Below are 24,251 nucleotides of genomic sequence, written 5' to 3' on the forward strand. Positions count from 1 at the left end.
CGAAGTTGATGTTGAGTTGTGATGTAGATTTGTTTACGGAGGTTCAGGCTAGGAAACCGCCTCGATGGATAAAAAGTAGTTGGTGCAATCTTCTTAACTTTACGCGCCAGTGTCTCAGGCTTCGATGAAAATATTAGCTTGGTTAGTTTGAGTTTTTGTTTTCCCCTATGATGAAGGTGTTACTTCTTGATGTGATGAAAATTGAGACTTTGGCTTCTGATGGGGGGGGGGGGGGGGGGGGGGATGAAAGGAGAGAGATAGATTCATTAGAAGGGATGTTAAATTTTGACTCATTTCATCTATGAGGGCTATGTTTTCTATAGCCCATGGAATCGTTCGATGTCGAACTTAAGTTATAACGTTAACTCGGAAGTAACAGGAAGCGTTAGTTAGGGCAAAGGTGAAGTATATCGATCTGTGCCCGGGATCCCCCGGAAAGTAGCCCTGGCTGCGAATAGAGTCATTGCCGTAGGATATAAAATACCACCAATCAGACTAGAATTCCAGGAACGGGATCAGGGCATTGTAAAGTATGCTGAGACTCGGAAAGTGAAGTAATTGGCTGTTGCAGCCTCAACCTGCCAAGACATCGCCCCATTCCATGGATGACGTCGCACGATTCTGGGGTTTCGTTGGAACTTCTTCTCCACTGACTTTGATTCCTTACCTTTCCCTTCCTTTTCCACACCCCCCAACTCTCAATATGCCTCCTTTTCGCAATTTTCTCGGTCGGAAGACACAGCCCAGTGAACCCGCGGGCTTTGACGACAACTATCTCTCTCCAAATCCCCCCGCGCCGATACCAAGCCGCAACAGCCAGGATGGGGAGCCCACCGAATATCAATTGAGTGGTATGGCCCCGTAGCTTGTGTCGCAGAGAGATCAAACCCTGATGTATAGATTTATACTTACGTCGATATCTGCAGTGGTCAATGACGGTGGTGTATATCTACCAGTATGGGCCGATCCCCTCATGCGCCGGACGATCTCTAACTGGAACACAGCCTTCTCCTCCCGAGAGATCAAGCTTCTGGCGCCGATACCCTGGCTCCAACAAGTCGTCCAATCACCGCGACCTAGTGGATGAGAATGAGCCATTCTCTATATCTCGGGAGTCCTTCGACTCCTACCGCCGATCATTTGTATGTCCCCGCAAATTGAAATATCGTATCGCCAATACTGAGCTTTTAGGACATCTCCGCCCGTTCCCCTATCATCCACCCCGATGCCGGTCCCTCTCGGACATCACTCGATTCCCGCTTCTCCCGGTTAAACTCGTCGTCGGGGGCCCAATCAAACTGCTTCGCCAAGTCCGACACCATGGAGGAGGAAGCCTTTGAGGATGTGGGCTTGACTGACGAGACAAAGCCCAAGAAGAAAGGATTTCTTGCCAGATTTGGTGATTCGGGTGATGCCCAACAATCCACGGGAAACAAGTCTGGCACATCGACCTTCGGGTTTCACATTTCAGGCAGGAAGCGCGGCCAAAGTGGTGTCGGCTCTGAGTTAGGCTCTATGAAAGCTCCTGCTGCTATTACTGTAAATGAAGAGACCAAATGATTGGTCATGATTGACGACTTCTGTTTAGTGCGGTGATTTATCTAGGGATATCCCCTATGGCGTTCTGGGTGGTGGATTGATGCAGCCACACTCGTTTGGAGGGTTTATATCCGACTTTGTCGGTTTCGATATTGGCGGGATTCCTGGACAAAGCCTGGGCGCCTTTTGTTACTTATTAGCATTCTGTACATCTGTTTTATCTGCCTGTCAAGGTGTGACTGGTATGGTCGCAACTGGCATGGTCGCACGTTTTGGACAGTATTTTTTTGGGAATATTGAATCAGCACATAGAGCTGAGATTAATAGAGCTACTTTACATGACATTTAACTTAACCTCGTTGGCTGAGAACTTCCACTGAACTTGCTTGAAGTTATTCACTGCGCTATCAACCTTATCAATGCAAACATTACAAACACCGGCAAAAAAACTTCCTCCGCCTCCAAAAAAAATTATCCACCAGCACGATCAGTCTCCGCTCGAACTACTCCATTACTTTTTGTTTCAGTCATTACACAGCCTACTGAAATTATCTTTCATAATGGCTGGATTAAAGCGTGCTGTCGACGGCAGCGAGGAGCGCAATGGCAAACGGAGCAAGACCAAGGAAGTCTCCGCCTCCAAGTCCAAGTCTGCGCCCGTGAAGAAGTCCAGCTCCGGATCCAAGAAGGACTCGAAGAAGGAGTCCAAGTCCAGCAAGGGCGACAAGAAGAAGCCCTCGAAGAAGGTCCAGAAGGAAGAAAGCGAGTCCGAGGACGACTTCGACATTGACGACGTTTCCGACGAGGACCTCGATGCCCTTGATGCTATCTCCGAGGAGGATGTTGAGATGGATGATGTGAGCGAGGAGGAGGAAGAGAAGCCTTCCAAGCCTTCCAAGTCCGAGAAGGAGGGAGAGCAGGAGGATGCGCCACACAAGAACCCAAACAGTAAGTCGTCTTCCGGCCTTTTTTCACCATCATGTAGTTAATCGCTCTTGACTTTTTCAGGCAATGCCTCTCGCGAATCCCATGCCAAGCAAAAGGTGCTCCAGCAAGAACGCAAGGCCGCTAAGCCCAACGCCGATACCATCGCCCGCTCCATGAAGTTGTGGGAGCAGCTGCGTCGCAAGTCACACGTGCCGCTTGAGCAGCGGAAGAAGCTTATCAAGGAGCTTTTCGAGATCATCACCAACCGCGTCCGCGACTTTGTGTTCAAGCACGATTCCGTTCGTGTCATTCAGACCGCTCTCAAGTACGGAAACCTCGAGCAGCGCAAGCAGATTGCGCATGAGTTGAAGGGCAGCTACAAGGAATTGGCTCAGAGCAGATATGCTAAGTTCCTGGTCGGAAAGTTGATTGTTCATGGCGATACCGAGACCCGCGACTTGATCATTCCAGAGTTCTACGGCCACGTCAAGCGTCTCATCCGTCACCCCGAGGGTTCATGGATTCTCGACGATATCTACCGCACAGTTGCTTCCAAGGCGCAAAAGAACAGACTCCTCCGTGAGTGGTACGGACCCGAGTTCGTAATCTTCCAGGATGAGAACGACACCACCGCCGATCTGCCCAAGATTCTCGAAGCCCACCCCGAGAAGCGTGGACCCATCATGAACTACTTGCGCGAGCTCATCAACCACTTGGTGCAGAAGAAGAGCACCGGTTTCACCATGCTTCACGATGCCATGTTGCAATACTTCCTCAGCACAAAGCCCGGCAGTAACGAAGCCAACGAATTCATCGAAATGCTGAAGAGCGACGAAGAGGGTGACCTGGTCAAGAACTTGGCTTTCACCACTTCCGGCTCGCGCGTCATGTGCCTCACCTTCGCATACGCCAACGCCAAGGACCGCAAGCTCCTTCTCCGATTCTACCGTGACACCGTCAAGACCATGGCTGGCGACTTGAACGGCCACCAAGTCATCCTCGCCGCTTACGAGGTTATCGACGACACAAAGCTCAGCTCCAAGTCCTTCTTCCCCGAGCTACTGAACCAGAACGACGGAGCCGAGGCCCGCAACGAGGAACTTTGCTTCCAGGTCAACGACCTGACCGCCCGTATCCCCATCCTCTACCCCTTCGCTGGTGAGCGCGTCAAGTGGCTCCTACCAGAAGTCACCCAGAAGGTTCTCGAGGAAGTTCGCGAAGTTCGGAAGGAAACCTCCAAGAAAGACCCGGCCGTCCGCCGCGAGGAGCTCGTCAAGGCCGCCTCGCCCACCCTCCTCGAGTTCATCGCCGCCCGCGCAGAAACTCTCCTAGAGACAACCTTCGGCTGCCAATTCCTCTCGGAAGTCCTTTTCGAAGCCGACGGCGACAAGACCGCCGCTCTTGAAGCCGTCGCCTCCGCCGCCAAGTCACACACCGAAGCTCGGGATACAGCCCACGCCGGCCGTCTCCTCAAGTCGCTCGTTCAGGGTGGCCGCTTCAACCCCGTCACCAAGTCTGTGGAGAAGGTTGAGCCCGCACTGAACTTCCACGGCCTGTTGTACGCTCAGATCAAGGATGAAGTGATGGACTGGGCCACGGGTGCTAATCCCTTCGTCGTTGTCGCTTTGACTGAGTCAGACGACTTCGAGAAGAAGGCTGAGCTCCTGAAGACTTTGAAGAAGAACAAGAAGGCGCTGGAGCAGGCCTCGGCGTCTGGAAAGGAGGATAAGGATGGAAAGAAGAAGCCCAGTCCTACTAGCAGTGGTGCTAAGCTGCTACTTGAGAAGATTTGATTGTGATTCCATATTATAGCCTGTGTAATTTACGTCTCCAAAAAAGCATATTTTGATGATACTATTTACCATTTCAGTTAACTTATATCCTGTTCCAAAAAGTACCTGCTTGATTATTCGTAATCGTGCTTGGATTGTATCTATGTTCCTCTCGCTAGTCTTTCCCCTGGCCAACGTGGTGACTGCGTTCTTAACACGAGTAGCATCAGTCCAATACCAACCAGGTTCAAGATCCCCAGCCCTAAGAAGCAATACCCCCACCCCATCTTGTGCACCAGAGGCACAATGATAGCGGCTGCAACGGCTGCACCAGGATTTCATAACATATTTCCCAGAGCAAAAGCACCAGCAGCCTGCTGAGCAACACAAGACGTCAAAAAGACATTAGAAGCAACGAACATCCAAGACATCCCAAACCCAACTGGAACATATCAGCATACTTCAAAATCCATAATCAAGAATTCAGAGTTGGTAACATACCAAAAAAGGTAGCGAGCAACACCACCCCAGGATGAATCCCATACTGAACTAGAAACCCAAAGTCCCCTAACCCAACACACGCAACAACCAAGCCCCAGCCCAAATCATCCAATCTCTCCTCCGAAGAAACATTCTCCACCCCATAAGCCTTCATAGCCATCTTCCTTTTCCAGTCCGAGAAACGCCCCGAAATAATAGACCCAATAACCATGGTAAACCCAGCAACAAGGTACCCAGCCCCAACAGCAGTACTCGACCAATGATATACACGACCGAGGGCAGTAGGAAGTTGAACAGCCATACAGAAGTAGGATGAGTAAAGGACCGCCGTATTGATACACGAAATCCCAATTGGAGGGCAACGGAAGAGACGCCAGTATCCTCCCAAAGTCGGTTTGGGCGGCGGAGGGCCCCTTTCTGATTCAGGGACTGGCTTTGCAGTCAATGCTATTGGAAAAAGGAGGTACGGTTTATCGCTGTACAAGTTTCCGTTTCCGACGCGCGCACGTAGGGTTTCGGGGAGGGTAAGGAGTAGGATGAGATAGAGGATTGTGCTTGATATCGCTGGAGTACACCCATTAGTATGAATATCGATATCGAGGCTGCCATTGTATACTGGGTTTGATCGTTCCGGGGTATGGAATTGGTACTAACCGAGGAATCCAAAAATCCATCGCCAGGATGTCCTGTCGACGATTGCACCGCCGATTAATGGGCCTAGGATTGGGCCGCATTGGGGTCCGAACATGAAGTAGGACATTGCGCGTGCTCGTTTGCTTGGCTCTATGAGCTGTTTTGAATTAGTTAGTCCTTTTGTTTTATCTCTTACCTTTGGGAGAGATGGGTTGAAGGGTTTTCTTTTCTCACATCTGCTACCGTTCCAGCTCCCAATGAGACAACAGCGGAAGATCCGAATGCCTGCACTATGCGCAGGACAGTAAGAGCCCCATAGTTGGCTGGTACAACTGCAAGGAGGATATTTGCCACGATGTAGACTGATAGTGAGATGATGTATAATGGTCTGCGACCTTTCCAGTCTGCGAAACTGGACCAGAACATTGGCTGTGAGGGATTTTGGTTAGATTGAGCATTCTCCAATTCAGGATCGTCGATGAACTCCTACTCCAAAGGCAAATACTAGCATAAAGACATTGACTGTTACGTTTATCTCAGCTTCTGTTCTGTGGAATTGTCGCGCCAGGATTGGTAGGGCAGGCAGGTAGATATTTGCTGAGAGAGGACCAAAGATTCCTGCAATTGTTATTATTGTAAGGATTAGTATGCAATTTGCGCGAGTGAATGCTGTGTATGGCTGGGGTAGTTCGGCATAGGGTTGCGAGCAATCCTGGGGTCCCTCTGCTGCTTTGGCGATGGTGAGGGCGTGGGATGTTCGTATCACATGTGGCTCGGCTTCCTGGTTGGACTTTTGTGGATTGGACATCATTCCGGTTGCTATTGAAGAGATATGGTATGTGGTTGAGTACTGAACATTCAATCGTGAGAGGTGAGAGAGGGGAGAGGAGAGTTAGGGTTTGTTGACGCACGGGAGCGATCTTTGACGGAAAGCGCTCAAATCAACTCAGATTCTTTGCTTAAGCTCCGGTGAAGTGGTAATCCGGCGTCAATTCTGGCAATTTGCATCACTTCCCACCCTTCAACGACTCAAGTTTCTTTCTGCTTTACTTCGTTTATCCAACAGTCGTGACATGCAGAACAATAACAACATGCAGGTTAATCACCACAAGAAGACACCGGAGCAGTCTGTCGAAGAGACAGACGTCCAAGCAGTACAGACCACTGACCATAATTATGATGACCTAGAGCAGGCTGGGTCCAAGGCAGCTTTCAATTCGAAGAGAGCCTTGTGGGCATTTCTAGTTCTATGCTACTCGGTAAGTTGTTTCAATACACTCTTGCTCTAGCATCGGATTCATTGCCCGCATTGCAGACAGGTCCAACGTTCTCCATGGTCTCGAACTATGTCACTGTCGCAATCCTATCAGCAACCAATTACTTGGGACACCAGAGAGGATCTACTAAGCCATGCCCTCGACACGGCACAAATATCAACTGTCTGGTGGCATTCGGCGGAGGGGAAATTGACTACAACAGCTATCCGTGAGCTTGACGCGTTTAATTTATTCCCTGGTAACTGATGACTGACAAATCAAAGGTTGTATCTCCGAGCAATCAGTCGCGCAACAGAAGGCGTGGTCGCTATCCTTACGGCTGGATTGGCAGACTTTTCTTGTGCGTATACCCCATCAAGTTGTTTGGTCGCCAGGGCTAATTCGTATGAAGACTACCGCAAGACGATGATGATTTCCTCCATATTGTTGCTTGGTGCCCTGGCCTTGCCTTTCGCTGGTTTAAAAGGCCGATCATACAGTCATCTCACTGCCTTGTCGGTACTGTATTGCCTTTTGACAACTGTCGGAGGCGTCTACACAGTCATTGAAGGATCATACATTCCGATCTTCATGCGATCGACTGGCTACCTCCGGGACTCGTCCGCCTCAACAACCGGAAATGAGAGAACAACGTGGAACAAGGGTGTCTCAGTCAGTGTTCTTGCCTTGGTCTCCAGCAATCTCGGAGGCTTGACGGCCTTGATTATTGGAGTGATTCTTGTCTATGGACGCGGATCATTTGTGAAGGTTGGCTACTTCAACTATCTCCTTGCAATAACCATCGCAGGCTGCATCACGAGCAAGTCGAATGAATATCCGCAAACTAGGTGCACATTCACTAACTATAATAGTAATTTTCGCTCTCCTTGGTCAATATCTCCTGCCATCGGTGCGCGGCAAAGAAATCGACAGCGCGAAAGACAACACCCCTTTACTGCTGGCGTTCAGGAATTGGTTGATATTGCTCAAAAATGCACCGCGCTACTCAGAAGCCTTCAAATTCTGCATTGGCTGGGTTCTTTGGAACACAGGGTACGCCAACCACCTTCAGCTCATGGGAGCACTCTTCCTTCAAGTCACCGGCTTCAACCGAGGCTCGGGTGTGTACTCAGTATGGTCCTTTACCAGCGTGATATTCGCTTGTCTGGGCTGTCTATCCTTCATGTATCTCTACTCCCGACTCCGAGTCTCATGTTCGGTGAAATCATATGCATACGCATTTCTCACGGTGAACATCCTCTGTGTTCTGTGGGGCTGTATCGGAATCAGTAATGTTTCCATCGGCTACAAACATCAAACAGAGTTCTGGGTTGAGCAAGTGCTGTTTATGTCCACTGGCAGTGCGCTCCGGGCGTATAACCGTGCTATCTTTGCTTCTATGATTCCGGAGAATTCGGAGGCACTGTTCTTTGGTCTGGAGATTACGCTCGATCTTGCTACCGGATGGATCAATCCTCTTGTCACGGGTATTATTCAGAATCGGACGCATAATCTTCGCTTTCCTATGATTCCTAACTTATTGCTTATGGCTGTGGGATTGGGGTTCTATTTGACGGTCGATGTTTCTAAGGGGATTGAATAAGCTAAAGTGGCGTTGACATATTAGTGCGGTTTTGGTTTTCAAAGAGGATAAAAAGATGGAGTAGCCAATGGTGTATTATTATTTGGCTATAGCTTTTGTTATGATAGGAATGTCATGCTTACAATATCATTAATCGGAAATGAATTTCTAGTGTATACTGAACTATTAGTTGATGTTAGACCTTCCGCTCGATTCTAGCCAAAAAAAACCCCTAAATAAAGTATGTATGGTTGCCCAGATATATCGCGCAAATTTGCTCAGATTGACTTGGTGCTCTCAAGAACGAGGTAGGGAGCGACAAAGCCTTTCATATTAAATTAACTCCAGCAATCGGATATGTATGGAAACAGAACTTCAATACGAGCAGGCCTCAAGGAAACAAGACAAAACCACAGCAACGCGAAATTTAGCACCTAAATATCAAATACAGGTCATACTCTCCTGAAATGAAGCCGAACATCTCGTGGATGCAGGCGCCCAGCCTGTGAAACAATCGAATATTCAGGAGTGCATCAAGGCAGCCAAGATTCAGAAACATACCGAAGTCATCCGATCCTCCCATGCTGAATCCAACTTCCACCGAAGAGTGTTGGTCAGAACGAGAAGTGTAACTCGCACTTCCAACAGAGCAAACTTCTCGCCCAAACATGCCCGAGAGCCACCATGAAAAGAAACAAATTCAGCACGAGCCTTGGCTCGGCGATAATTTCGAGAAATCTGCTCACTGTTGATACCCCACCGCTCTGGTCGAAATTCATCGGCATCTGATCCCCAGGCTTCTGGATCCCTGTTTGTGGAGTATGCATTGTACCCAACGTATGTGCCTTGCGGCAGGTAAATGCGGTCTGCAAGCCAAGCAGGCTCGGATACGCGTCGGTTAACGAGTTGTGATATGGGTGGTAATAGTCTTAAACACTCCAATATTGTTGCGGTTAGATATGGCAGGTTTTGTAGATCGTATGGAGGGCGCAGGATATTCTTGAGGGTAGAGGTATTGATTTCATTGCGAAGCTTTTCTTGTATCTTCTATCATTTTTTCGATATCAGAGGGGCATCGTTTAAACAACGAATTAAAAAGAATAAACTAACCGGATACTTCGCAAGCAGGTATAAAGATGAAATAATCAGCAATTGGGAGTTCTCTTGACCGGCGACGAAAAGCACATTGAGATTATCGCGAAGTTGCTTCGTGGTGAGGGCTCCATCATACCATGAAGCCATCATTCGATCTCTAAGACATGTTGATTGCTCATCTTTTTGTTGACCTGGCAAGTAACTCTTCGATATTTCCCATTGCAATGCGGTGGAAATGTCGTGTACCAGCTTGCGATGATCCAAGACCGGAAAATTCAGAAATATAGGATGAAACAGGTGTTTTTTGAGGTTTCGTTGTGAGGAATGCAGTGGGACTTCGTTTTTCATGTTCATCATTTGAGACTCATGACTAAATCCGCTTAGCGATTCCCAAAAAGATGAAGTTAATATACTGACGCTCAATCACTTTCTCAATACAAGAATCCAACCCCAGACTGAATTTTGTCGGCAAGCAATGATCTTATCTTGCCAGCCCAATAGACAATTCTTACGGACATTGATTCAAGAGCAAGATCCATCCACAATATCTCTTTACCGTGGATTTTCACGCTTTATGCTAGAGGATCTAGCCTCCCATGCTAGCTCAAGATCCACTTCACGGTCTCAAAGAAAGAAAACGACGGAGAGCATTTCCTTTCAGATGTTATTGCGCAACCAGGCATACTCCAATTTGGTTGAACTTTTTTTTCCCGATCATATCAGGCTGTCAATTCACGCGCATGCCAACTCGGGTCCCAAATTCGGCATTTCCTTATTTGACCGGAGTCAGACTCGCGTGGTCGATGATTTGGACGATCTCTCAAGTGTTGCTAGAACATCTCATGACTTCTTGCATATTCCCACTCCATGGCATAATTGTGTTTTTCAAATCGGGGGAAGGGATTTTACGTATGTCACCAAGTCTCGGGTCATTCAAGATGCTCTGAGGTCGAATCGAGTCACTGGATGCTGGGTGCCAGGAGATTTTGACCGTGGTTTTGGTGGGTATTTTCACATCGATGATTATGGGACCATGCGATGGCCAATGGAATCGACGCAGTGAACAATCTGTCGAGCCCAGATCGGGGGATATCAAGCACCATAGATGCTCTCAATATTGTGACTCCTAAATGACATTGTCATTTTTGAGACTGCTTCACTATGAGATCGCGAATTATGCTTGCGATATTGTCAAATTCACATGTCGTATTCCAAGTTTTGGGAAGAGAGCATGGTTGGTATTCAAGAGGATAGCGACGCTAATTTGGATGTTTCATGGCTCTTCATGGTGTCTGGTATAGTGTGCCAATGCTCTCAGCCAGTACTGGTCTACAGTATGCAGCTAGAATCATTGACGCTAAAAACCTTAAACCCCAATTTTATATGCTTGTTGTGACGTTGCGTCGTAGGGGTCGTGGTGGGCGAGATCTATATCATTCAGACCATAAAGGCACGAGGATGACCATGCCTACATCGGCGACACCTTGACCCCGAGATAGAATTGTCTAGAGCCTGCATAATTACATTTGCCCAAAAATAAGTCTGAAACCGAAATTAAATTCTCCACAGTGGACATTTCCAGGGATCGTCGATCTCAGGGGTTCGTCCAGTGGTTTGTTTACGAGATTCCTCAAGGGGAAGTGTATGAGTCTGTAGGCGTCACCCAGTCCAAGTAGATATCTGCTTGGTCCTTACATGGTGCAAGGTCCAGTACAAGTTGAATACTGTAGTTTATCCCTATACGAAGCCGAGCTAATTAAACGGCTGGGCTTGGCGGGCTATACTCGAAGGGTCATTGGCGTCGGCAGACATGATACGTTAACTGATAGCTATGAAACATGAAACCAGAAACCGGAGGATCCAAGTATAAGGTCAGATCTGTAGGGTCAAGCATAGACGATGTGTCACATACTGACACAGCACTATTGGCAACTGTAAATCATAGTGTGAGCCTAAATCCCATGCGAATATCTTCAAAAACTTCAGCCTCCAAAAAAGGAAATGATCAGGGCGCTAGACTCAGCCCGTTAGGGGCCCAGGGTGACTTGACTTTGTTGGCTTGGGATTTCTTCTCTTTCTTCCATTTCCACCCCCTCTAATTTGTGAATACCTCCAGGCCCCAGGGCCTGAGAGAAAGAAAGAGAGAAGCAATGCCCTCACTCACGCTGCATGACCCGGACATGATCCTCCCATACGAAGGCGAACGCGAGTCCCAAACCCCGTCTCCACCGCAAATCGCCTACTTGTCGCATCTCAACTCCCGCAACTACGACCCCAATGCCCCCATGGCCGTGGGCTCACGACAGAAGAAAAATTTTTCCCGCTCGGCCTGGACACACGAGGATGTAAATGTCAGTCGTCGCTTGTCGGACATCGGCGAAGAGCTGTCCCCAGCCAGGTCGGATAATTTCGAGACGGGGGACTCTCACGAGTCGAGCTCCCCTGATGAGCACGAGGCCGAGTCGAGTTCCAGCTCGACCGTGAGCGCGGGAAGTCGACGCGCTTCGGAAACGAGGCCAGTGGATCGTGATCTAGCGGCTGCTCAGGCGGAGGTCGTGAAAGCGCAGGCGAGTGTGGTGGGAGCCAGTCCGACCCTGGCGGCCAGCAACTCCGTCGCGTCGGCTGCGGCCGAGGGCAAAGGGCCCGGGGAGGAGTTTTCGTCGGCGATACTGAGCAGTGAGGCGGAGAGGATTCTGGAGAATGCGAAGAAACGCTTGAATGTACGTGATCCTGGCCTTGTGCGCCTTCCATTAGTCTCACCCCCGGGGGGAATGAGAATCGGAATGAGAATGGGAATGCTAACATCTCGTTAGCTTATGGAAGGGAATCTGACTCGCGCTCGCTCGACTACGCGTATGACGCCCTCGCCCTCGCCCTCTACGCCGGGGAATATCCCAATGGGCATGCACCACCCCGTCGGGGGACTGTATCGATCAATATCCCGCACCGATCCCAAGAACTCGTCGCTACGTCGGCAGTCGCTCATTTCCAATCAGGATTCATCGAATAATCGACACTCGAGGGTTCATTCGGAGACGAACATCCCGTCCGAGTCGAGCATGTCGAATGATAAGAAGGGCATGTCTCGCTCAGTCAGCGCCATGGGCGCGAGTACTTCGTCCAGTCTTCATACGGATGATCGGTCGTTCCAGTACGAGCCGACGAGGGCCTATCTGACGCATCGGGCGTCCATATCTTCTATAAGACCTCCGGTGCAAATCCAAGAGCAACCAGCCGAGCCCGAGACTACGCCGTCGCCTATCTCGGATGGAAACAGCTTGGCAGATTCACCGCAGAGCTTGGGCATCTCTGATGAAGAGTCAAAGTCTAGCCCCGACAGTTTCAGTCCTGTGTACAGTTCATTTGGACCGCCTAGTCGTGCGCAGTCGCAGTTACAAGTGCGCGATCTGCAGTATCAGATGAAGGGTCTGCATATCAAGATCTCTTCGCTCAAGGTGAAGACTCAGGAGGATAATCTTCGCAGGCGCAGTCTGCAAAGTTTGCGTACGCCCAGTCCCCTGACGGCTGCTGATCACTGGTATGCCAATGCGCTGGAGCTCAAAGATGGCCGCAGCAGCCGTGGATCCAACCCCAGACGTGATACAAGCTCTGAGTATGCCCGGCGTGTCTCAAATGCTGGTTTGCAAAACGACCGGCGTGCCTCGGGGGATAGTCCTGTGGAGCACCAAGCTGAGAATGCATCGACGAATGCTGGCAATTGGCAAGATAATGGGCCCGAATACGATGACAACCAATCTGTCGCGGAGACCATGTATGAAGACGCTGAAGAGGGCGACTATGACGAGATCGACCGGGAAGCTCTGGATGAGATTCTCCGTGAACCGCTTGACGATGACCTGGAGGGACCAATTCATATCGATACTACGCCTCACGAGATGCGCGAGGATGCCTTTGACTACGAGCATTTCATCTTGCACAGCGCGCTGGGCAATTTCGCGCGACCACTCCGCCGTGCGAGCACCAGCTCCAATGGCTCCATTGAAACCACGCGTCCAACCTACACCGCAAAGCACTCGCGCACCAACAGCGCCATGTCCGACTCGACGGTGGCAACCTTTGCAACCGCAACCGAAGGCCGCCGAGATGATGAAGATGACATTGACAGCGTGATGTACTGGGACCGACGGTTCAATCACGGTCCGTTTCCACTTCCACAGCCCCCTACTGAGGTCCGAACTAATCCCCCGACAGAACTCCGACATGGCCACGGACATGGACATGCCCACACTCACTCTCATTCCCACCACGGCCCCAGTCCCATTCAAGAAGCCCAAGAACCCGACCGATCAGAAACCCCCCGTGGATCCCGTGCCAATGGGGATAATACTCTCACCCCTGTCGACGAGGTCCTCACCCCACAGAAACAAACCGGCCGCTCCTCAACTGCCGGCACCGCAACACCAAACTCCCTCGTCTCATCCCTCGTCTCGACTGTGCGCGCTGCATCCAGCACCCCCGTCGCCGGCGGCATCAACGACGATGACACGCAGATGCTGGAAACTCTCTTTGCCAGCCTGGGTAATGTCTGCATGGATCTGCAGGCCATCACGACCTCTCCAGAGCCCGATCACAACGCCGCACGTGTATTACGGCGCCGGCTGGATGCGGCGCGGAGAGTGTTGGAGGGCGAACTCGACGCTTAATGCTTAATCTCTTTGTCTTTTCCTATATCTATTCCATCTCTGCATTGCGATGATACCACGATTTATCGCGAGAGCGAGATTTACTCTCTTTTCGACTCTTTTTTCTTCTATTTGGCTGTTTCATATTTCTTTGTTTGGATTATTGTGATACCCAGTGTTTTTGAGGTTTACTTTCTCTTTTCTTTCTGTTTCTTGTCTTGTCTTGCGCATTAACGGTCGAACTGGTCTCTATATCTACCGGAGACGTCAGAGATCGAATCGTATTATTTGTTAATACGTACTAAGCGCATTGTATATGCTTTGCATTGTAGAACCTATCTTTGTTCACATCCAACCCTATATATGTAGACTTTTGTTTCCCTGTCATAGTCTCGTCAGATTCTCCTCTTCATCTTCAGCTCACATTCCCCGGATCTCTTAAATCTGGTCTTTGACATCTGTGTTCTGCCTCTCTCCCCCCCTTTCTGCCCCGCGCAGATCCCACTTCACAACATCCCACCACGCGAATCATACATAGTCAGTCCAGGCAATCCCATTCCAAGCTGATCTTAGACCTGAAAACTAACTAAATCCTCAGAACCTCCCGAGAAAGTTGTCTCCACCCAACACAAATCACAAACCCTCAAGAAAAAAAAAACAGAAAAAAAACAGCCAAACTGAACTCATCTCCAAGAAAAAGAAGGCCAACCCCTGACCTTCGCAAAACCCTCTTAAAATCTCTCTTCATTCAAAAAGCTCCAGAGCCAAAGCCCTCAGAGCCCAACATGCCCCCAACCCAACATCCCCCCACCTCACGCCGCCTGCTCATCTTCCAGGAGACGCGCAACCCGCAAAACACAGCCGAGATAGTCTATCTGCCCGTCAACAAACTGGGGCTGCCCATTTGCGGCGATGGACCCGAACTGCCCTCGATTCTGGAACTGCCGTTGCGCATTTTGAGGGTTTTCACGGACATTTTTAATCAGCCGAAGTATAAGGGGTGGTAAGTTCGTGTTTTTTTCTTTGCTTTTTCTGCTTATTTTGCTCTTTTTCCCTTTTTTTTCCTGTCTCTTTTTCCCCCAACTTCCACCTGGACGTGACTATTCAATGTGCTTGAAACTGACTGGAGTGTTCTGCAACAGGGCTGTTCTTTCTGCTGGGCCGTATCATGATACCTCGGAAGAAGGGAAGTTTTATGCAGTTGTCTTGGAGCAGATGCAGCTGGTTCCTGGGCAGAGCGGGCAGGTTGATAATATGATTCAGAGTACGCCTTGATCTTGGTTTGGGCATGGGGTTGGGGTTGCGGTTTTCTTATTTCCATATTGTTTTCTGTTTGTCTTCGTGTGTATATTGTAAGTTATAACTGAAGTGAAGGGACTCGTTGCTAGTGTTAACGTGATATTACGACCAGCTTCCGACCGCACTTCATCGCGTGCAATTAATCATGTATCTCGTGTCATTACATCGATTCTGACAGGGCAGCTCCCCTGAGACTTCTATCAAACATGGTCATCGAGAGGGGCTGTCCCCGATGCACTCAGATGGTCTTCAGAGATGTTGGCCTGGAATGAAGGTTGCCCTTGGCTATCTGCCAGCTGCAAGGAATCTTCCTGCGGGTTGTACATCACTATAGTCGAATTTCCGGAGTTCGATACTGCATATGTCAAAGAGACGTCTGGGTGCTTATAGTCATCAGAGATGCAGACCTGCCTCTATAGGAAGCGAGAGATATCGAGGGTCGATCTCGGTATCTTGTATTGATACGCTCTCCTCAGTAACAGAAAAGTTCTTTTTAAAGATGAATACTGTCCAAAATAAGCGACAAATGTTTTGGGCGCTCTTGTCAGTAAGCTTCTCATACGTGAATTCGCGGTGGTACCCTAGAGTTTGATAGTAATTTGTTGCAGCGGTAGATATAAGATTGTAGTATAAGAACGGCTTAGCCTCTCCTTGAGCTTTAATTGCCTGTATCATAGCAAATTGGTTCGTTTTTCGCGTTTTGACTGAACCAAGGAGCCACTTACACCCATTGTCAGGGCGAATCATGCCTTGCGTATCTTGCATCTTTCACGCTACACAGATCGTCAGCCCTAAGTTACTATCTATCAACGTCTCTGAAGACCATCACCGTATCATGGTTGCCCAAGATGTTTAGTAGCAGTTCCATTATTGCACAGAATCATTCTACCTAGGCTGACTGGGTCTTGTTTGACCTAGACTAGTTGGCAAGGGAGATGGGGGCTGAGGATATAGTTTACAATGAATGAGTACACCAAGAGCATCGATTAAATAAAGGATAGCATTTCCGCTCGATACAAAATTGACGTGATAAAAGCCTCGGCTACAAATAACCAAATCAGACACCGCAACCAATCCGTTGGCAACACCTACTAACACCCCCGAGAAAGAAAAGAAAAGGGAAAAAAAGGCTGGGAAACTGTGACAACAGAAGATATCCTCCGTGGTCATTTCTTCGCTTGAAAAAGATAAAATGGTTCTACCCCTACAAGATAATTCAACTCCGTTAAGCAAATCAGACAAGATGCCCGCGTCCGCTGGGAATGGGAAACGGGGGATGTACTCGAAAAGATTCGTTGCATGCGTGTTTTGCTGTCGCTATCATATCGTAATGGATGACTGATGATCGCCAGTATGTGGTCCTCTTAGCAAATAGTGCGACTTGAATATTTGTTTTGCTTTGTTTTGTATTTTGGTTGTTCTGAGGGATCAAGTGGCATTGTTGGGCTCGAGGAGGTTGGCACTGTGGTGACAATCCAGGGAACGTGAGTCGGACGGGTCGAAGACGGCGTTCTTGCGCTCTTCGATGTAGTAGGCTGTGGAAAAAGAGTCAGGGAGAACTTTTGCGTGGACGGGGTCATTTAGTAACTTACGTGTAAGTTGAATCATGTCGAACCAGCGGACGGCCCACTCATCGCTGCCGTCCACGGCCTTGAGAATGCCGTTCTCGGGACGGAAAGTGGCCTTGGGAGGGATGTGGCGCATGCGCAGAAGCATCTCCAGGATGTCGGAGAAACGGTCAGACTGGTTGAAGTAATAGGGAGGGCGCTTGTCCAGGGGCCACTATAACACCTGTCAGTAAGGGTGCAATGAGATGTCGATGGTAACAACTTACGCGGCCAGAGAAGTTTTCGTTGTCCCATGAGCGGAAGAGCCAGCAGGTGCGTTCCACGCAGTTCAGAAGAATAATAGCAGTAATGAAGGTATCGAACCAGCCACACTTCTGGCGCTGAAGAAGGCGACGCTCGAGGTCGTTGATGACAAACTTGCTCAAGGCCATGGCACGCTTTTCCATGGCGGAACGCAGCTGGCTGCAGAGAAGACCGTAGGACTCGGGGTCGGACACTTCCTCAATAGGCAGACGACCCTCGTCCGAGGGCTGAGAAAGAGAATGCAGTGAGTTAGGAGGGAGAGTCGGGTTGTAGTAGGTCTTCCAGGTAAGTTCGGTGTCAACAAGGATGTGAGTAGCAACCCAGAGCTCCAGCACACGCTCAAGAAGAATATCCTGTTTATTATCAGTAGAGTTCCTATACATCGACAGATCAAGTAAATATACCTTCTTCTGCTGGTTAATCTCGGCAGCGAGCATCAGGGTGGGCTTCATAAAAGGCGAGGTCTCTCGCTCATAGAAAAGATGTGCGTTCTTCTTGATGTACAACTCAAGCTTGCTGGGAATGTCATCGGCATCGGCATCCAAGAGGTAAACCTCTTGGGTGGGGCTAGAGAACTGGTCATCTCCAAGGCCCTGAAGCTGGGGGTCGAGAGCAGACACCGAAGCACGATGGCCCTGCAATCCACTGAATGTCATGTAGGAGTTACTCTCTTCAAAGTGGGTGACCTCGATGCGGCCTGAATAGTGCTCGAACTTGACCTGGTTTTTGATGCTATTGGTGTCATGGTAGGCAAGTGTTGAGTTCAAGTCTTGAGTGTTGTCAGTTTACTGCAAAACAATAACAATAACAGGTGAGCAACTTACTGGCATTGTAAAGTTCGAACTCGTCGGAAAGACGAGTGCGCAGGCACGGATGCTTCCACAGGCGAGCGCTCTCCACACTAGCGCAAGTGGTGCAAGGGGTATCGCCAGAACACTATCAACGTCAGTCAGTTTTCAACCAATTCAGAATGTCATTCTTACGGGTTTCTTCAGCATTCGGCAACGAAGACAGGCGCCCTTCTTCCGTACATCCTGGACCTCACGGCGTCGCTCAGCAGTGAATCGGCCGCGAACCTTCGGCTTCATGGGCTTCGTCGAGTTGCCAAATTCATTCACAAATCCCTTTGCCTGGGTATTCGGGTTCATAGCAATGGGCCGGGGATAGGAAGCAGCACGCTGGGTTGCAGCGGTCAAAGATGGGTCATGCTCATGCAAGCTGTCGAAAAGCAATTGCTCGTGTGTTGACAACTGTCCACCCCACTGACCAAGCTTCAATCCATCAGAGCTAATGTTATCGCCATCAATTGACAGTCCCTGTGGGACCATTTCGTTGGCAGAAGCCGCGATCATCGACAGTTGCGATTGGCGCGCATTGGAGGTCGACTCCGGCGACATGGAGGCATCACCCAGGGGTGGAGACATGGAAGCCGGGTGTTCACCCGGGGTGTGGCTTGGAAGGGCAGGAATACTAGGAGCGTTGGACGATTGAGGAGTTCCTGAGACACGTTAGCGAGCTGTAGGACTGCGACGTCGGAGGTGGAAACAAACCTTCATTTCCGGTACCTTCGATCTTGCCCTCAGATCCTTGCGATTGTCCCTGGAAGCCCTCGGCCTCCAGTGCAGGGTCGACAATGACTGTCTTTCCTCCCGCAGTCACAGACTGAGTGTATCCGGGGCCACGCTTATTGACATCCGAGGCACCAACTTGTCGCGACGCTTCGGCAAGCACATTGAGACCATCGAAGTTGGGTCGGTTGGGGAATCCGCCTTCACCCGACTTTCCTTGTTTCCCAGATGGTGAATCCTTGTTCGAGTCGCCGTCGGTGAGGTCGGGGAGTTCGTGGAGTCGCAACAAGACGCGTTGACGGTCGCGGAGGGGGATGGCCTGGCATTTCTTGACCAGGTGGTTGGTGAGGCTGTCAATGCGACCTTTGGGAAATATCTCCCCGCAGGCTTTGCATGTGTGTTGGTAGCGATTGCTCGCGTCTTCCAGCTTAGGACCTCGGTGGAAGAACTCGAGGATGAGTTGGTTGGGCTTGCGACCCATTTTGCAAGGTGCTGTGGGCGTGTTTTAGGATAGATTCACGTGTAAATCAAATAATCAGCAAACGTGAACAAAAGAGTATCAATGTCTTTTCCAAGCAAAGCACTGGATCCCACCAAGTTGGGGTTGGTGTATTGAGCAGGAAAGACGGAGGGGTGGAGGAGGATCGTGCAAAAAAACACGTGCACAGTCACTGGGGACTGGGAGGCCCAGTCCGTGAACCTCGAAATACAAGCCTCAAAGAAGAGACTCGAGACTGAACAATAGCAATATCTCGACGATTCAAACGAAGATGTGCGGGCAAAACCTGGGCAGTAGAGGGCGGTCTGGCAATCGCAAGGGGAGGAACACGCGATGGAGGCTTCACCGCACGAAAGGCGGTGATGCTGCAGGGCGGTCACGGAAAGGCGGTGATCAAGATCAAGGAATATCAACTCTGGAACTATGAGGAGTTTCAGGTCGAACGTTGGTGATGTTGTTGATGGGAAGAGTAGTTGGGGAAGAAGGAAGTCTTGGTCACTTGTGCCACTGTGACTGCTACACTTGTCTCTCCAGAATGTATGCGAAAAACTCTATGTACAGCTGTATGCAGCTCGTTTATTTCTTTTTCTGGTTTTTATTCGTATCGGTAATGTCAAGGCAGCTTCCAGTGTAGCTTGCTTTGTATTTGATTCTCTATGGAAGTTGATCCTGAGTGGTTTCTTTGGTGTTGCTGTCGCCGGTGCGATTATATATCTCATCATCGCTTACCGTGAGGTGGCGATTTACGAATGTACCAACCCATTCACGAATGAAGCCAATTTGAGCCACTAGGATATAGTGGCCGTGTTTATATAATCCCAAAGCTACTGTATAGATAATAATAAATAATATCCTGTCTCAGTTGCCAGCTGTTGGCACGCTCAACAGATCCGGTGCTCGGGAGGCCGCCAGGGTACACCAAGCACTTCAAATATTCGACGCTCATTGCGACTCTCAATCAATCTACCTGCATTTAGTTTGGCTTGCTGCGTGCGAAGGACATCGGCAAATAGTCCCTTTTGATTCAAGCACATGCCCTTTTTCCGTGCCAATAACCTCATACTTCGGTTGAAGATATCATTGCCAGTGAAGTACAGCAACGCCGCCCCGATCTCAGAATCAGGAACGAACAACAGATCTATTCGACGCCACAAGTTGCTGCCAGGTATTTTCGACGCACCATGCCATTTAGACCCATCATTTTGCGACGACAGGGCAAGGCTGGCCTGCAGGAATCCACAGCGGAACAACTTGGGAACGACGAGTCCAAGCATGACTGAGCGGATCTGGTCCAGCGTGGTCCCAGGCTTGGTTATCAGACAGTCAATGTCCCCGCAGGTTGCTGCCCCGCGGCGGTAAGAGCCCGAGATGATCACCTGCATATCCCTGTCCTCGGTTTGCACCGCCTTTCGCACAATTGCGCCATGAGCTTCCACCTCCTTGCGAGGGATGCGTTGAGAAAAGTCATGATATCGCTCTACCCCGATGCGTTGCTGTTTGCTCAAAGGGGCCCTCTCGAGCAGATCAGCTAAAGACATATAGCCCTGCGCCACCCATTTGGACGCCTGGGTGAGACCAGCACCATAGACGCCGAGGAATTTCTGGATGAGCCGGTCTTCCGGAGTTTCGTTTGTGTTTTCCAAGCGACGAAGACGGTTGGTCAAGACAATTTCTTCAATCTTGTCCGCTAGTCGCTCGCCAATTCCAGGGAGGGCTCGCGCTTGTGTTCGCGTGGAAATCTTCTTTGGTTGCTTTCTCAAAGCAATGATTGCTTTACGGTAGCCGAGACTTCGCCAATGATCTGCTGTTTGGGTATAGTAGTCCAGCATCTGCTGAAGTACTTCAATGGTCCGGTGATTTGGATTGTCGAGCTTCCCACCGGGGTCATACTTCTGCATACATGAGAAGTTCTTTGTCCAGTCTGATTTGTCCTTTCCCTGAGACTCTTTTGGTGACTGTAGTTCGTGGTCTGAATCTGTACCACTTGAGGTTTCATCACTCGATGTGGTAGTATGATTATCGTCCAGAAATTCTAGCGGGTCCAAGGGCTAGACATGAAGATTAGTTGCTTGAAATCTCAAAAAAACGGATGATACGATTTACCAGATGACTAGTTGCTTTTGCCTCGTCGATAATGTCATCCAAGGCGTCACGCTCCCGGAGATTCCTGATATGCATCTCTTCGCCAGCAGGTTCTTCAACAGAACTGGCTGTCACTGCTTGTATACTTTCCTCGAATCGAGGCTGAGACGATTCCGGATATAGGGCTTGTTCCCGGCGCGAGGGCTTCAACGGTAGATCAATCGCTGAAACTGACTCCCTCACAACATGTGACTGCTTCTGTCCCTGTCTTTTCTCCTCTATGGTAAGCTTCGGGACTCCATTGACCCTGAAACGCAGCTGCAACGGATTCAATACTGAGCGAAACTGGATGCAGTCTGAAGGATAGGATTCATTCACAAGGACCACCGTTGTCTGCGACCTAGTTAGCACTGAGATCGGAATTTTTAGTGGGTGTACTAACTGGTAAAGCATCGAGCTTAATAGAGCCTAAAAGGTCAGTAAGAAGCAGTTCTTTGTCGACAATCACATGTGTCACGGCTTTCCCCCATGCTCGACTCCATGTGGCTCCGTATTCTTGGGCTCGTTGAATACGGAGTCTTCGCACTGGGGAGACATCATTGTTTGGGAAAAAGTCTGATCTCGAAAGGTAAGTGAGAAATAATAGAGAAAAGATCATGAAAAACCCACAAAAGACCAAGTCTTTGAAGATCTGCTGATCTTCCGGTATAAACTTTGCGTTGTTATTCCTCCTCTTCTTCAGGGGAGGACCCCCAGACTTAGTGGCAGGCATGCAGCCAGTAGTTTGATGTCTGATCAGAGCAGCAGGTTTCGAGTCATTTGGCAACGTGCTGTCTTTATATTGATGAGTGCTGGGGGAAGGTTGAGGATCCGACTTTGCTCGAGGAAGTGAGATTCTTTTTGCAACCGGAGCAGGCACAACCGAAGCTGATTCCTTGTATTTTGGATGGAAAAGAAGCTCGTAATTTTCGTCTTGCTGGTCTTGATCGTCTGATTTATCCTGTTCATCCAGCTGCTCCAGAGACTCGAAGAAGCTCTCCTTGCTGTGAGTGCCCGCCATTTTAGTCCGGTGCCCAACCGAGAATCGCAAGACTAGACCAAACAAAAATCATGATAAAATCATGACACAAGTCTCTAGGCACACAAGGTTGCGAATGGTTACCAGTGGACGCGGTTGACTTGCGCGAAAGCGGCGCCAGGTCACGGGATCGGTCACTACCTCAATCTTTCATCATTCACAGCGAGGCGCCTCTGCTGCCTAATTTTGAGGTTCTTGGCGTTGAGAAGAGTTTGGGTCTCGGATGTTGCTGTGGTCACGGTAGCGATGTCGTCGGGTTTGCGCCAATGTCTCTAGAAGTATAGAACAAGCCACTCTGGGCAATATATCTGGGCGTATACTGAAGAAAAGGCTAGCACTTGAAAGTCTCATCCGATATTGTATATCCCATACCTAAAGGATTTTATTCTTTTCGAGTTCATCCAGTCCAAATGCAAACACACGGGAAAATGCACATTCGATGACTTCCATTCCCAAAAGGGTAATATTGCTTCACGTGATCGTGGATTTTCGGAGACGGAGATATTATTGCATGAAAGCTAGACAACCCAATATCTCTACACTCTTACAGTCCACTTTTCTCAGCCCATTGACTGGGAACAATCATTATGTGGAAATCTTCTCTTCCAAACTTTCTGGTCACTGACCTCCCGCTCCTCCAAAGCAGCCGCTGTATAAGCTGCCAATTCCGCAACCCAGCTAGACTCGCCCAGCTCCGACCGAAGCCCTTCTCCGCGCGCCATTATGCTACAGCCAAGGAGGCTACCAAGAAAGTTGCTCCAGTGAAGCGCGATTTAAAGAGCGAGACTCAATCTCTCGCAAGGCAACGCCTGACCAGCTCCATCGAATTTCAACAGAACCAAAAGGATGGCCCTCAGCCAGGCGACTCAGACTTTGCTCCCCCGAGACTGGATCGACCCATCGGAAGCCCAGTGCTACCATTAGAGGGACAGAATACAGGAATTGACACCCGTTCCATGTCCCAGCGGCGCGACGACTTCACCAACTATGACCGACACATCAAGCGGCGCCAGGAATTGTACGAACGCGCATTCTTTCTGCCTCTGGCAATCAACCAGTGGGCAACAAAAATTAAACACCATGCTAATCTGTAATTGCAACTCACAGGACAAAACAAGTCGCCAAACCCTACTTCCGCGAATGGTCTAACCTCCGCCACCACGAAGGCAAGACCTTTGTCTCAAACCCACGACTCTTCAAAGCCGACAGATCCCTTTACTTCCCCAACATGCGTGGCATAACCCTCGCAACACCCAAGGATGCCCAGAACACAACAACCCAGCTGCGTGGTAGCATTTCCGTCGTGAATCTGTTTTCGAGCGTCTGGGCCGAGGGCCAAGTCGCGACATTCACAGGCCCGAAACAGAACCCAGGGCTTGCGGAAGCGCTAGCTAGCGGCGGAAAACATGTGCAGCGGATTGATATCAACCTTGAAGAGAATCGCATGAAGGCGTGGTTGATCAAGACGTTTATGTGGCGTATGCGGCAGAAGTTGCCGAAGGAGCAGCATTCACGGTATTTCTTGGTGCAGAAGGGCTTTGACCAGGCCCTCAAGGAGACTGTTGGTATGATGAACTCTAAGGTTGGGTATGTATATCTTGTTGATGAGGAGTGTCGGATTCGCTGGGCCGGAAGTGGGCCGGCGGATGCGGAAGAGTTGGAGGGACTCAATGCTGGTTTGAGGAAGTTGATTGAGGAGAAGAAGGCTCTTTCTGAACTGTCGGGCTCGACTCGGAAGAATTAGAGAGTTTGTGGCGAGTGTACCAATACCGGACCGAGATTTGTATATGATGTGATTTCCCTCTCATTTAAAATTTGTACATACAATAGAGAATGTGTATAATATAAAGTATCAAGAATACCCGCCGGTTGACGTGCAAGAATTATCATCGTATCCCTCGTCAAG

General features: G+C 49.5%; 10 protein-coding genes across 10 annotated transcripts; 6 read left to right on the forward strand and 4 right to left on the reverse strand.

Moving 5' to 3' along the window:
• Positions 1-703: 703 nt before the first annotated feature.
• N7511_004694 (uncharacterized protein) lies at positions 704-1,560 on the forward strand (the record flags this gene model as incomplete). Its single annotated transcript, XM_057127119.1, has 4 exons — positions 704-851; positions 927-955; positions 1,005-1,142; positions 1,192-1,560. 4 exons carry the CDS (start codon positions 704-706, stop codon positions 1,558-1,560), a joined length of 684 nt encoding a protein of 227 aa, XP_056986009.1.
• Positions 1,561-2,099: 539 nt separating this feature from the next.
• N7511_004695 (uncharacterized protein) lies at positions 2,100-4,259 on the forward strand (the record flags this gene model as incomplete). The annotated part of the gene is made up of 2 exons (XM_057127120.1): positions 2,100-2,487; positions 2,548-4,259. The coding sequence occupies 2 exons, from the start codon at positions 2,100-2,102 to the stop codon at positions 4,257-4,259; spliced, it is 2,100 nt and encodes a 699-aa protein (XP_056986010.1).
• Positions 4,260-4,576: 317 nt separating this feature from the next.
• Positions 4,577-5,798, reverse strand: N7511_004696 (MFS transporter; the record flags this gene model as incomplete). Its single annotated transcript, XM_057127121.1, has 4 exons — positions 4,577-4,680; positions 4,740-5,303; positions 5,394-5,529; positions 5,607-5,798. The coding sequence occupies 4 exons, from the start codon at positions 5,796-5,798 to the stop codon at positions 4,577-4,579; spliced, it is 996 nt and encodes a 331-aa protein (XP_056986011.1).
• Positions 5,799-6,463: 665 nt separating this feature from the next.
• N7511_004697 (uncharacterized protein) lies at positions 6,464-8,231 on the forward strand (the record flags this gene model as incomplete). The annotated part of the gene is made up of 5 exons (XM_057127122.1): positions 6,464-6,631; positions 6,688-6,857; positions 6,913-7,396; positions 7,437-7,476; positions 7,501-8,231. The coding sequence occupies 5 exons, from the start codon at positions 6,464-6,466 to the stop codon at positions 8,229-8,231; spliced, it is 1,593 nt and encodes a 530-aa protein (XP_056986012.1).
• A 431-nt stretch (positions 8,232-8,662) lies between these two features.
• On the reverse strand, positions 8,663-9,452 carry N7511_004698 (cytochrome P450 oxidoreductase; the record flags this gene model as incomplete). The annotated part of the gene is made up of 3 exons (XM_057127123.1): positions 8,663-8,713; positions 8,772-9,254; positions 9,321-9,452. The coding sequence occupies 3 exons, from the start codon at positions 9,450-9,452 to the stop codon at positions 8,663-8,665; spliced, it is 666 nt and encodes a 221-aa protein (XP_056986013.1).
• Positions 9,453-11,455: 2,003 nt separating this feature from the next.
• Positions 11,456-13,969, forward strand: N7511_004699 (uncharacterized protein; the record flags this gene model as incomplete). The annotated part of the gene is made up of 2 exons (XM_057127124.1): positions 11,456-12,025; positions 12,119-13,969. The coding sequence occupies 2 exons, from the start codon at positions 11,456-11,458 to the stop codon at positions 13,967-13,969; spliced, it is 2,421 nt and encodes an 806-aa protein (XP_056986014.1).
• Positions 13,970-14,733: 764 nt separating this feature from the next.
• On the forward strand, positions 14,734-15,223 carry N7511_004700 (uncharacterized protein; the record flags this gene model as incomplete). The annotated part of the gene is made up of 2 exons (XM_057127125.1): positions 14,734-14,951; positions 15,091-15,223. The coding sequence occupies 2 exons, from the start codon at positions 14,734-14,736 to the stop codon at positions 15,221-15,223; spliced, it is 351 nt and encodes a 116-aa protein (XP_056986015.1).
• Positions 15,224-16,675: 1,452 nt separating this feature from the next.
• N7511_004701 (uncharacterized protein) lies at positions 16,676-19,167 on the reverse strand (the record flags this gene model as incomplete). Its single annotated transcript, XM_057127126.1, has 7 exons — positions 16,676-16,782; positions 16,840-17,029; positions 17,082-17,471; positions 17,523-17,887; positions 17,943-18,054; positions 18,102-18,616; positions 18,669-19,167. The coding sequence occupies 7 exons, from the start codon at positions 19,165-19,167 to the stop codon at positions 16,676-16,678; spliced, it is 2,178 nt and encodes a 725-aa protein (XP_056986016.1).
• An 899-nt stretch (positions 19,168-20,066) lies between these two features.
• On the reverse strand, positions 20,067-22,327 carry N7511_004702 (DNA-directed DNA polymerase IV; the record flags this gene model as incomplete). The annotated part of the gene is made up of 4 exons (XM_057127127.1): positions 20,067-21,233; positions 21,289-21,660; positions 21,710-21,882; positions 21,937-22,327. The coding sequence occupies 4 exons, from the start codon at positions 22,325-22,327 to the stop codon at positions 20,067-20,069; spliced, it is 2,103 nt and encodes a 700-aa protein (XP_056986017.1).
• A 605-nt stretch (positions 22,328-22,932) lies between these two features.
• On the forward strand, positions 22,933-24,089 carry N7511_004703 (mitochondrial ATPase complex subunit ATP10; the record flags this gene model as incomplete). The annotated part of the gene is made up of 2 exons (XM_057127128.1): positions 22,933-23,363; positions 23,453-24,089. 2 exons carry the CDS (start codon positions 22,933-22,935, stop codon positions 24,087-24,089), a joined length of 1,068 nt encoding a protein of 355 aa, XP_056986018.1.
• Between the last annotated feature and the right edge of the window lie 162 nt (positions 24,090-24,251).

This window comes from Penicillium nucicola, assembly GCF_028828085.1.
Source record: "Penicillium nucicola strain IBT 29836 chromosome Unknown utg000003l, whole genome shotgun sequence".
NCBI lineage: Eukaryota > Fungi > Ascomycota > Eurotiomycetes > Eurotiales > Aspergillaceae > Penicillium > Penicillium nucicola.